At 46.1% G+C, this 13,404-nt stretch overlaps 1 protein-coding gene across 1 annotated transcript in view; it reads right to left on the bottom strand.

Annotated features, from left to right (window-relative positions):
- Positions 1 to 6,322: 6,322 nt before the first annotated feature.
- The window catches only part of MRVI1 (murine retrovirus integration site 1 homolog), a 74,389-nt gene continuing 67,307 nt past the window's right edge, over positions 6,323 to 13,404 (bottom strand). The window contains exons 17-21 of the mRNA XM_018555119.1: positions 12,559 to 12,666; positions 12,382 to 12,446; positions 9,470 to 9,592; positions 7,005 to 7,133; positions 6,323 to 6,624 (exon numbers count right to left, since the gene is read on the bottom strand). Coding sequence (XP_018410621.1) covers positions 6,384 to 6,624; positions 7,005 to 7,133; positions 9,470 to 9,592; positions 12,382 to 12,446; positions 12,559 to 12,666 — 666 coding nt within the window. The 3' untranslated portion in view covers positions 6,323 to 6,383. The remainder of the gene's footprint in view (positions 6,625 to 7,004; positions 7,134 to 9,469; positions 9,593 to 12,381; positions 12,447 to 12,558; positions 12,667 to 13,404) is intronic.

Genomic DNA, 13,404 nt, shown 5'->3' with positions numbered 1-13,404 from the left:
CAGAACGAAAAGGAATGAGAGAAAGAGAGAGAGAGGAAAAGAAAGCAACAGAGGTAGAGAAAGAGAGAGAGAGAGAAAGATATAGGGAGAGAGCAAGAGGAAGAGAGGGAGAAAAGCGAAAGAGAGGTAGAGAAATAGACAGAGGAAGAGAGAGAAAAAAAAGAGGGAAACATGGAGGAGGAGAGAGAGACCTGAGAAGCATAGGAAATAAAGACTTGACCCCTATGCTCCTCAGCGCCATCTGGTGGCCGTAATGTAGTATTACATTACTTATGTTCGAACCTGAAAGGAAAATACATCTCAGAATGTTCGTTTTTGCATCTATTCACACAGAACAAACATTCAGAAAGATCCGGAGGGCGAATGGCTCTGCATATAGCTTATAAATAGACCCCTATGAGTCGGCATCAGACAAGACAGATCACACACGCTCCATTTAAATTATATTGCATTTATTTTTTTCCAATCAAGTATGTGGTATCTTACAGTACAACATGAGCACAGTCTGTGCGACATCGAACCATTACTAAAAATTTAAATACTCTACATAAAAATAGTGACTTTTCCTTTTCTCGGATCAATAAGACTCAGTGCTGTGCAGGGCAAAAACAAACAACAAAGTACACATGTGGTTATAACTCAGGCAAAATACTTAAATATTAAAAACATAAAAAGCGACAACTAAGATCAACTAACAGCCAACGTTGTTGAGGGATCAGCAGATTGAGGATGCGAATGACTGTCCCCGGGATGGGTTGGAGGAAAACGCTGAACACTGATGTGTATTGGGCAACAAAAACCAGACATCCATTGATAGATCTGAGGAGCAGGCAGGAATGATACGGAGAGAGAATTAAAGGCATAGTCCACCTATTGCAAAAATTTAATAAATGTACCCACAGTAACACTTTCCAGATCCTTCTGCCAAAAAAAAATCCAAACCCTCATTAGCTTCAATATTTTATGGGGGACAGCAAAAATAGTAAATTAAATCATTTAAAGTGACGGTACTCAATTATTATTCAAATACCAAACAAAGGGGAAAAAACACTAAATAAGATAAGCTTAAAGTAGAAGCCCAAACTTTTTTTTTTAAAGTTTCAGAGAGAATAACGGACGGTCCTAACCCATCTGTGTCCCATTAGGCAGATTTCCCCTCACTTCCTGTCCGATAGCCACAATAGGAAGTGAGGGGAAATCCATCCAAGACTAGTGTTCCCATTGGAAGATCTCCCATCGATTCCTGTTCTGGGGACAACCCAAAATTTGGGATTTTCTTTCACTTTCATTGATAACGGTCACCAGGACACATAGAGATGGGTCAGTGGCGTCACAAGGGGGGTGCGGCCCGCACCTGGGTGCCACCATTGGAGGGGGTGACACCAAAAGGACTGACCGTCATTTTGGTGTCACCCCCTATGAAAAGTCGGGCACTCGGTCACGGACAGTGTCAGGAGAGAGCACGGGACCCGGCCGCATACCTCATCCTGCCGGGTGAACGTCCCCTCCTCTCTCTGCCAGGCACCCATCACCAAGATGGCTGGCGGCAGGCGTTGATAAGATGACCGCGCATGCGCGATGACATCACAGCAGGGTGTCACCCCTTCTCCGCTCCGGGTGACAGCCAGCCTCGGGACGCCCCTGGAAAGGGTGAATAAAAACCTGACAGAGGGTCTCATCACTCTCCACTCTTTCCAAACCTAAAAAAAAAAATGTGGGCTCCAGTTACACTTTAACTACCTTAAAACACCTACACACCTTGTAAAAAAGGGGAAAAAGAGAACTTGTCTTTTCAAGCTCAATGAGTGAATTGAGAGGTTTTTTTTTCCCCAAAAAGGTGAAATTTTAAACAGCAAAATAAATTTCACCAAAATAACCGTCTTTTAGTCACCAGCCAATGCAACGTTGATTCTGACTGGTGGCTGTGATGAAGCTTCGCCGCTGAACCTAGCACCGACATTCCGATACATCCGGCTCCTCGTAGGCGGCTTTCCACGTACATGCTCCAGTGGGTGTGTTTGGGAACTCTCAAAGGAGGTAAGCAAAGGGGGGTTCCCAGATCAACCTATAGGAGAGGTGGGGGGCTGGCGCACTACAGCGATTCCTGAATGAAAACCCAAAACCCAGAGCAGATACTTTGTTCCTGGTCTATGGATCGCAAGGAGGTTTTTCTTTCTTTGTTTGTAACTTTGTATCAACAGCCTTCAGAAGAAAGATCTGAAAATGAAAGCTGGAAGCTGATTGGTCGCCATCAAAGCTGCTTAGTAAGTCCCTATTATTCTTTGCTTTATTGAGCACCTCAGTGTTAGAGCCTGTTCACAACAGCTAGGTCTAAAATACATACATATACATATATATTAGGGATGTATCAATACCTGTTTTTCGGTATTGAGTACCGATATTTTTTTTCCCGGTACTTGTCAAAAATGAGTACCGATACCGGCATCCCAGCATCTGATTGGCCAGGAAGCCAGTGTTGCTAGGCAGCGTAAAGCCAGCTTCCTAGCAATCAGGAAGCTGGGAGGTGAGTGAGGACCTGCCGCCCAGCTTCCAGATTGGTCAGGAAGCCAGGCTGCCTCGCAGTGTTGCTAGGCGGCATGAAGCCAGCTTCCTAGCCAATCAGGAAGCCGGGAGGTGCGTCATGACCTGCCGCCCTGCTTTCTGATTGGTCAGGAAGCCAGGCTGCCTCGCAGTGTCGCTAGGAAGCGTGAAGCCGGCTTCCTAGCCAATCCTAGCCTAGCTGGCTTTCTAGCCCGATTGTCTGGGAAGCCAGCTCCATGCTCCCTTGTGGCACTGATGGTCAGAGGGAATCACCCTCGGACCGGACCTTCCGGTATCGGGGTAAGTATCGGAGCATTTGGGCAAGTATGAGTACTTGCCCATATGCTCAGTATCGGCACTGATACTATTATTGGTGCATTCCTAATATATATATATATCATTTTTTTAAAGTTAAAAAACATGGACTAAAACCCACCCCTGTATAACGATGACGCGTCTATGTCTCCAGCTTATTAGGAGCTTGTTATCTCGCTGCTGAGAAATGACAACATCACAAATGACTCCGAGATATCATCTGAGCCTTGGCAAAGTCACTGAATGGAGCCTACATAGGGATTTTTAATGACAAAATGTAGTTTTGAGTTTGAGAACTTGTACATTTACCGACAGGTCCACTTTAAGACCTCTTGAATGTTATAGCTGTACCGGACATTATCATGATTTCATAGACACACCTTATGTCCAGCTCGTGCTTGCCAAGAGTAGATTGTCCTCAAACTGATCATATGACCCTTATATAGTCCCCGATGTACAGAACATCCCGTTCCTCGTACTGTACATCAGAGAGTTCCTTTACGTCCTGGCTTCCTCCTTTTCCTGAGCGGTCTCACAGTTGACAGTCTGATTATGTACATACATACACTTGCATGGTTGGGCTACATCTAGCAAGCCCTTCCTCCTTGTTAGACACTTCCTCCTGCGTAAAAGCCCATAAAAAACACATGCGTTTTGCTTCCAGTTTGCCTGATAGACCATTGATAATGATGAGTATGCATCTTCAGAAAACCAGAGAGAGGAAAGGCTACAGACGTGCCTTATTGCACATGATTGGGTGTAGTTTATGGGGAGGGGTGAGAGGGTATATGGAGTTCCCTATGCTATCTTCCTTTCAGCCATCACCAATAAACCTTTACCACCAGACCAGACTTATTCCAGCTGACAGATCATCTGCTGAAGAGCTCTATGCATTCCCACATGCTGGACAAAACAGTATCTAATTATAAACCCTCACAGTCATGATGCATGTTCTCCCTTAGTAAGCCCTGATAGAGGGGGTATTTGTATGAGCCCCAGCAATGTGTTGCATATTTCTATACTGTCCCCTCAACTCTACATTGAATGAAGACTTATCTGGACTATCAAACCGAGTGTGGCACTTCAAATCAGGATCCTGCCATCTGACATCTATACCAGTGGATGGACGCCTTAGACAGCATTGCTTTTCGGACCTGGTGGGTCATGGAGTTATGTCCCATCTGATTTATGACTTGGAGTTATGTCCTATCTGATCTACGACTTGGAGTTATGTTCCATCTGACCTATGACTTGGAGTTATGTCCTATCTGAACTATGACTTGGAGTTATGTCCCATCTAATTTATGTCTTGGAGTTATGTCCCATCTGATCTACGACTTGTAGTTATGTCCCATCTGATCTAGGACTTGGAGATATGTCCCATCTGATCTATGTCTTGGAGTTATGTCCCATCTGATCTAGGACTTGGAGTTATGTCCCATCTGATCTATGTCTTGGAGATATGTCCCATCTGATCTATGACTTGGAATTCAGGACACACAGAAGGGCATCCCTGGATTTTAGGATTATCCTACTTCATATAGGAGAAGCATTTGGATTAGGTTTCTGGATTCTGGGCTTCTGGGATTCAGAGCTTCTCAGCACCAAAGGATAGCCACTGTTTCCATTGTTTGTAATGGACAAAGTCTAAGATCGAAGCGCCACACCAGAAGTTGATTGTCCGACTCAAATTGATTCCAGAAAAGTATACAAGGTTTTATTACCAATATGTTTCGGGGGATCAGGAAACTCCTACTTCTTCAGGACTTGAAATTAGAGATCGTGTATACTGGACTGAGTCTAGTATATGCGGTGCTTGTACTGTAGAGTCCATTTTATCATTTTTTGGAGTGTATTCACGTCAGGATGATCAACTTCCGGCATGGCGCTTCAATCTTTGACTTCCTCCTTTAAGACATGGAGTGTCCTTTGAGCTTACCCCTGTGCTCAGGACAGATATAAAAAATACACCGGTCAATGCAGTTATATTAGATGTATTACAACTTGACCCTAAAGCACCTTCATTTGATTTGGTAACATCCTATGCTATCCCCCAGAAAGGAGGGGGGGGGGGGGACCAATCAGGTGTACTGAAAGGAGTATCAGTGGAGCTTATCAGCGTGATTCTGCTCCTTCACTATCCAATCACAACCTGGAGGCGGGGAGACAACCAGGCTGTATCATGTAACTACAGTAAAGCAATGTCAGGTCACCGAGCTAGCTGTGCTATGTGACAGAACTGTGTATATCTCAGGACTGGAGGGGCAGAAATACAAATCCTTCTGTAAAACAGCTCCCATATATGTATTTCGGCCTTGTATTTAGCTGTTTGCCTTAGCACCCAGTAGGGAGAACAATGCTAACGGAGGTGGACTTTGCAAGAGACGTTCTTAGTTATTTTATCCAGGCCAAACAAAATAACATTACACTCAAAGCTGAACTCCAGGATCTAGCCCACTTTTCACATATAGCCCCCTGTGGCAATGCGCATAAAAAACACGAATGTTGTAGTCTGCACTGGTACCTGGAGGAGGATCCGCAGGTGCGTCACATGACACATAATGTGTTCCAGAGCCAGAACTACATATACCAGGATTCATTGGGAATGTAGTGAAGTTGGGTGTTGGGGGGACAGTGCCTTGCATATACTAGTGCTTGCCTTCTGGCTGGAGTTCAGCTTTAAAGGGCCAGCAAACCTAAAGATAAGGACATATTATGCTTCGAAATACACATGCAACATCCTTATACTTGCACAGAAAATAAGGTTATGACATTGATGTGACATTGCTGCTGTTCTATGTTTCTGCCATTTTAGACTACAGGACATTGAGCTGTATTTTGTCTATGACAGGTGTAGGCAACCTTGGCCCTCCAGCTGTGGTGCAACTACAAGTCCCATGAGGCATTGGAAGACTCTGACAGTCACAGGCATGGCTCCAGGGCAAGAGGCATGGTATTTGTGGTTTCACCTCAGCTGGAGTGCCAAGGATCCCACCCCCCCGCTCTATGGCATTGCTTTGGTTCCTGAAACCTTCACATATTTATCCAACGTGGGTCATAAAACCTCTTCAAATTTGCTTCTTTATTCCATATTCATATATTATTTTCATGTTTGCCTCTCTATAGGACCTTACGTTGCGGTAGAAAGTCTACTTAATGATTCCCAAGGTACATTCACATAAGAGTTTGCAAAAGAAGGATCAATGCTCCACCAAAAAAGTAAGAAACAGTGCACATGTCCCACGTGTACTGCATTCAAGCCGACTCCTGTTATACAGGATCAAGATTGATGCTCACCTCTATTCAATGCCCATAGACTGAAACACAATACCATCCAGTGGACCCAAATACAAACAATTTGAGAATTGTCAAAACTTTTCTCACTTGCGTCCTGAAATTTTCCAAAAGTTTTCATCCTACTTCTCCATCTGTCCATCAAACCGCTTGTGGAATCTGTAATGGTTCCATAGTTATCTGCCGGCGCTGTGACCGACAGGGCCAACGTGTACCACCATCATAGAGACCATCTATTGTCTACGTTGCTTGTGTGGAGATCCTGAGGTCCACCAAGAGTACTTTTGGGACACGGAACAGGTGGCTTTGTTTTGTCCTCCGTCTGGCAGTTCAGTGCAAGTTGAAACAGCGTTGTAAATGATCAGCAGGACAGCCAGGAGGACGATGGCAGCGGCTACGATGGAGAGGGCGCTCCAGTGGTTCAGTAGCTTCGGGTAGAGCATGTGGACGTAGTCAATGCATTCCTCGATTTTACTGGAAGACATCAATAAACATTGACTTACTCTGTGCAGGTGAACTGCTCGTGCCTCTAGATCAGCCTCACTTCACCCTAACCCCCCGCCTCTAGATCACCATCACTTCACCCTAACCCCCCGCCTCTAGATCACCATCACTTCACCCTAACCCCCCGCCCCTAGATCAATATCATTTCACCCCAACCCTTTCTGAACCCTTAACTTAACCCCCTAAACCGGGGGTAGGCAAACTCCGGCCCTCCAGCTGTGGTGGAACTACATTTCCCATGAGACACTGCAAGACTGACAGTCAAATCAGTCTGAGACAAGAGAATACATAAATCTAACAAGCCCCCATCTGCCCTGACAAGTATTTATCTTTGTACCCCGTGGTCCCACCTGCTCCTCAGCTTTGTGAATTCTTCCTTCTCTTCCTCGTCATACTCAGTTGGACATTCAATCATCTTATCTTCTTCGTTCTCCTTAAATTCCTGAAGACCCTGAACCTTCTTCAGACCTTCTTGAAACCTTAGAAGAACATTATTACCATAGAGAGGTTACTGTAGGGTAGGGCAAGCTGCATCCTGGAACTAGAAGTATCAACACATCCCTACCAGTGGTAAGAGATGAAGATCCGGAATGGATCTTTGTATAATGAAACAAATCCAAATCCGATGAAAGGAATATTAAGGAGAAAATAACCATTTTGTGGCCATATTTTAGGAAACTCAACTAGAGAGCAGCTATGAAAGGGAGAGCAAGGTAAAGAAAGGGAGAAGAACATGGTGGATGGATGACATCCAGGAAACAACAGCCAGTCGTGATGTGAATCAGAACATTAATCTGGTGAACTACAAGGCCAGATAGAAATGAGTGTGGTGATGGTGGATGGGATGGTGGATAGGAGGGTGGAAGCAAGGGTCCAAGTTTGACCATTCACCTCAATTTTTACATTTCCTGGAGTTCTTCCTTAACTCCTTTTACAGGATGCCCATGTTTTATTTATTACAGTGGTGGCCACTTTAGAATAGCAGGGTCCCGATCAATCCTGGAGTTGTGATCGAACCCTGTACAGCATAAGGTGGCCATACAAATATATTGATTTGTGATTGAGGTCGTTACGAGCGATTGTAAACCAGCGATTTGTAACAAATTTTTATCATTTGCGTATCAAATGATAAAACATACAGCATCGACCTAAAACACGATCAATCATCAACGATTAACAATGATCGATCTGTATTACGATCAGTCGCTTGGCACACAGGTGATAACCATTAATAGAATTCCACACGTGGCCGATCGACTTGCCAGCATTGGAATCGATGGAATGCTCAGTAATTTGATGGAATGGAGGGTCAGCGGGTTACAATTGTTATCGTAATGATCATATCGATACGAGTGTGGCCACATTTACACTGCCGTCCTCTCGGGGGGATTGTGATGAAGGTGTGATGTTCTAGTCTCCGCTTCCAGGGGAAAGTCAGAGAACGGAAGCTGACTCATATATTTTGCTTGACAAAGAACAAAAAGTGATGGCAGCAGTTCATAGGAGAGTGTGGAATGTGAAGTCACGTCTGTGAAGATTTGGCATTGTGTTTAAAGCAGAACTCTGGGCAGGTTTTTTCTTAACCCTTGCAGTGGGGCCACCCCATACCCGCCCCCCTTAGCACTGCTAAGGGGGGCGGGTAAGCGCTCATTTGTGCCTAGGTGCTAAGGCCTCATTCACACTGCTTAGAGTCGGTCCGTACAGATCTGTGCGGCGTTCCCAGGAAGGACAGGTGCTGCGTGTGATTGTACGCAGCAGCCTGTTCTTCTCTATGCTCTCTCGTCACCGGCTTCCCGGCAAATCAGTTTAATGACGTGCTGCCCGGCTTCCTGATTGGCAGGGAAGCCGGCTTCATGCTCCCTCGTCCCCTAGTGACGAGAAGCATGGGGACGGCTTCCCTGCTAATCGGGAAGCCGGGTGGCGCGTCCTTACACGCTGCACGGCTTCCTGAATGGGACTTCCGGGACTCGGTATCGGCAAGTACCGGAAAAAAAAAAATATCAGTACTGGTACTCGATACCAAAATATCGGTATCGGTGCATCCCTACATTTATGATAGTTCTACCCATGGTTTGCATGTTCACCTCTCCTGCGCCTGGATCCTCCCTGCCGAAGACGGATTTTCCTGACCCAAAAGATACAAGCGCTTAAAATTCATGTGAACCCCAACAATGAACTTCTCTTATTTGCTCTCTTTTGGTCTGTTAAATATAAACATATAGGCTGCATCTGTTCGAGGATTGCAAATAGCAGTTGATCCTGACAGAAATCTATGTGCTGCCCTGTGTACTCTGCAGTGTTATCTGAAACAAGGTTATCAGGAAGCGTGTTCGGACTACAGAACACCTCTCCCCATCTCATGAAGCAGGCTGGATGCCAGGATGAATGAGCTCCGCTGCGCATCCAAGGAGCTACGCCATCCAAGCCAGGCCAATAAAGAGGGCCTGAACCCAGAAGAGGCCGACGAGAAGATGATGGCACTGGTGAGGGAGCTTGAAGACATTTCATCATTGGAGGGGAGTATAGTTCCACTTTAAGTCAAAAGGCTGGATTACCTGATCGTTTCTTATCAGTCCTGGTCTGAAGATACCGTATGCGTCTCCACAATGTACAGAGCAGACTGCAGACAGACTGAATGTAAATAGATCATAGTTTAAATTGGCCTGGCCCTGATTTGCTCTTAACATCAGAGGATAAGAAGATTCAGAGGTTCGGAGGAGTTCAGAGAATACCTGGGGTCACGAAGCCTTGGATGGATCGAAGCAACAACCGTCATCATAAATCTTTTACACCCAGCAATAAGCAGATAACCTACCCCTTGTTATAGGCGTCTTCTTCAATCTTTGCCTTCACCTCAGCACTGATCTCCTCGGAAGAGTTCGGTATCACCGTTGGTGTTCGGACCTCACATCCGTCCATCTCCACGCCAGACTTTGCACTGGACCAACAGATAAGACATTGATCAGCTATGTTCTACTAAATCTCGAACCTTTCCTATCAGTTGTTACGGTGGATACTCCGAGAGCCTGTGCATGCATCAGAGAATGCGATAAAACTATTCTCAGTTTTGGGGAGCTCACAGAGCACTCGCACAGCGTTTTTCCATTAACGAACAGTCTTTATTTTTCTTTGAAAAGGCAGACAATCAAGAAGTCCAACATAAAATACCTTGCTGCAGCAGAATACATATATTGGCTCACCAATCACTTGAGTTGTTCCATGCACTCACGGTGTCCCAGTCTTTTAATAGTTCTCTCTTGCAGCACTACTGCTCCGGGCCTCAATCCTCAGGGCCACTGTCTGGTTCCCCCAGACAACCTCAATAACTTGCCAATCCTCACAACAGGCTTCACAAACCCGAAGCTCCCCGCTGCACTGGCCTCCACACTGACTGACCGCGTGGAGCTCTCCTGTCTCCCAGGTGGGGCCCCGAACGCATCCCAGCACCCTCTTCATGAGGGATGTGCACAAGTGCACAATTAGGTGCTGATCGCTACTAACCCACGGACCCAGGAATGGAGATTTCGTCCCACCCAGAGCTCTAAGAAATCTCCTGGCTCCCGGATCCCAACTATGAAAAAACCTCATGCTGATGCGGTTTGTCTATTTAGAGCTCCAACGTCTCAGAATAAATAAAGTGACGCCCGACCCTTGAAAGACGTCCGCTTGACCCCCTCTCCCAATATTTCAGCGATCGGAAAGGCTTATCTCGCCCTCGGCCGTTCCATTGATTGTGTCATGTCAGCAAGTCCATTCCTTCGGGCAGGCAACAATTTCCTGCCCTGATATCCGAGGGTGACCCTCCATATACATGGGAGTGCTGGGCGGGGCCCTCCTTACTTCCAGAGGGCCCGACATCCTGTGTTCCCAGTGGAAAACAGCCGCCGGAATCTGCTTTCCCCCGCCGGGTGTGTCTTTTCTCTAATGGAGAACTTTCATCTAAACTTTGGAAAGTGGCGGTGAGATCACAGGACGTTGAGGAACGCCACGAAGCAGAAGGGTACCACGCTGGGCACAATCAATCCGTTATCTCTCTTCATGGAAAAGTAGGGCTATATTTACACCTAATGGGCACCGCCTACTGCGCATTACTTCACCGGAAAGTATTTAGCATTTATCAGAAGGATGGAGACAAATGACTGTGAATGGCTTCAGATCATAGTAAAGAGTAATGTTTAATGGTGAACTCCGGGCAGATATTGAAGCAATGTGGTTGGTCATTTGTAATTTTTTTTGCGATAATGATTAAAGGCGACCTCCATCCTTCCCTTCAGTCTTGTCCCGGCTCCCCTCCTGGACTGCAATTGCTCCCTATGATTTCACTGCACACTGTGAGCTGCTCACAATGTGCATTAGAAGCTGCAGCAAGTCAGATAGAGCCCGCCTCATTTCCTGGATGGAGGACGTCCAGAATCATCTAGTGCTTTCCTCCCCTCCCTGGTCCATCCCTTTCATTCCTTGGATTTCAGTTCTTTCAATCATGAAGACTACAGCCTGCACGGGAACGCCCACTCCCCTAGACCTACAACTACACATCAAGGCATTCTGATATTTGCATAACTCCTCCCAAGGGCCAGCCCACTGCTTGCATCAGAGCTGAGGGCTCTAGAGGAGTATTGAGTACTGAGGAAGGGTGCTGTGATAGGAACACCAGGTTCCACTATGCCCACCAATCAATGAGGCACCATAGCAAAAGTGGAAGATTCTAAAGGACATGGTTGATTGTGATGCACCTTCAGCTTACTTTGCAGCTCTCTGCATTCAGTCACATGACATCTCAGAGCAACAAAGGAAGACGGTGCCAGAAGACTTCCCTCTGCCTGATGTTGTGATCACAGGTCTGAACGGGGAGCAGATAGCCAAATAATGCCCAGCATGTGTGGGGTGATTGATGCCTGAATGTTTAAGTGTTTCCACAAAGGGCCACCAGCCCAACAGATCTAATAATTATTATTATTATTACATAGTATTTATATAGCGCCAACAGTTGGCGCAGCGCTTTACAATATAAGGAAGACATTAAAATTACAATACAATTCAAGACAAGATGGTATGGAGGGCCCTGCCCCTGAGGGCTTACAATCTAAAAGGGAGGACGAAGTGATACATGAGGAGGTAGCTGTGTGGGGATGAATTGTATGAGAAAGTGATAGTTCAGTGGTCAGCTTGAAGTGGGATAGGCAGTCAGAGTGGGAGATAGACGAACAGGTTGGTGTAGAGAGTTCCAGAGGATGGGAGAGACTCTAGTGAAGTCCTGGAGGCAAGCATGGGAGGAGTTGACGAAGGAGCTGGAAAGCAGAAGGTCATTTGGAGAGCAGAGGGGACGATTAGGGTGATACTTTGAGACAAGGTTGGAGATATAGCCGGGTGCAGCGTCGTGGATGGCTTTGCAAGTGGTTGTTAATATTTTGAATGTTATGCTTTGGGCTATTGGAAGCCAGTGCAGGGATTGGCAGAGGGGGGTGGAGGATGGAAGCCAGTGCAGGGATTGGCAGAGGATGGTGGATGATGGAAGCCAGTGCAGGGATTGGCAGAGGGGGGTGGAGGATGGAAGCCAGTGCAGGGATTGGCAGAGGGGTTGCAGACACTGAGCGTTTGGTTAGGTGGATGAGTCTAGCAGCTGCATTCATGATAGACAATTAGTAATGGTTTACATGGCAAAGGCCCTCCGGCCCAGTCCTTCCTAACTACGTGTACATCTACACCGAGATGAAATCAAGAATTTACTTTTCTGCCAGCGGAGAAAGTGTCGGGGTGGTGGGTAGACTGTTCCTGCCGTTGGGTGATTCCGCCTAGAGAAGAGGTAATTATATCAGAATATGCATTGAATACAGATGGACAATCCAATGACTACTTAGGTGTCACAGATCCCTACACCACCAACTGAATCCAGGCAACACTTACTAGAGAAGACATGATTGGGATAGGGGATGAGTTCGGGGACTGTCCAGGGATGTTCAGCAAGTTAAATTTTGGAACTACGGCAACGCTCACTCGTCTCCGCGGCATGTTCTGGGGGGACAGAGAAAACAACGTGGTGAGTGAAGAATTATGTTGCATCAATTTGTATCGGCATCCATGGAACTTTTTCCAAGTGGTGATGAAAGACAACAGCTAATTGAAAACATAGTGCTGAAATGTCATTAAGTCATGGTTTCCAGCAGGGGTCTCAAACTCAATTGACTTGGGGGCCACTGGAAACATTTCTTTCTCCCATGGGGAACGCTTCCCAAATACTTCAAAAAAAATTTTAACTATATACAGTACCAGTGTTCATGTGTGCGTGTGTTTATAATGTGAGTATGTGTGTTTGTGATGCTTTGCGTGTATTAGCAGGATTTCTGTGAGTGATGTCGGTATTTGTGTTAATTCCCCCCCCCCCCCCCACAGGTTTTATTTTTAATCTTAGAGGACCAACAGATTCACACATTCATTCACACAGAAATCCCCCCTCCTCCCGCACACACACACACACACACACACACAGAAATACGCACACCGCCCACAACCAGTAATTTACCTGTAAGTTTAGGTGTGATTAGGGATTTCTGTGCCAGGAACTTGCGTTTTCCTGCAGCAGGAATCCTTAACCTGGCGTTTACAAGCGGGATGGTCGAAAGGATGGGTTAGTAAGGCCTGCACCAACCAAAGGTGCAGACCTTACTAATCAACCACTGGATCACCAAAGATTGTGCTTGCTCCCTGCAAAAACGTAAGCAGGGGAGGGGGCTCTTTTATTTTATATATGTG

Source organism: Nanorana parkeri, unplaced genomic scaffold, assembly GCF_000935625.1.
Source record: "Nanorana parkeri isolate BGI_ZX_2015 unplaced genomic scaffold, ASM93562v1 scaffold10, whole genome shotgun sequence".
In the NCBI taxonomy this organism is placed as follows: Eukaryota; Metazoa; Chordata; class Amphibia; order Anura; family Dicroglossidae; genus Nanorana; species Nanorana parkeri.
Note: the sequence above shows the minus strand (reverse complement) of the source record. Positions and strands in the feature narration are given on the sequence as shown.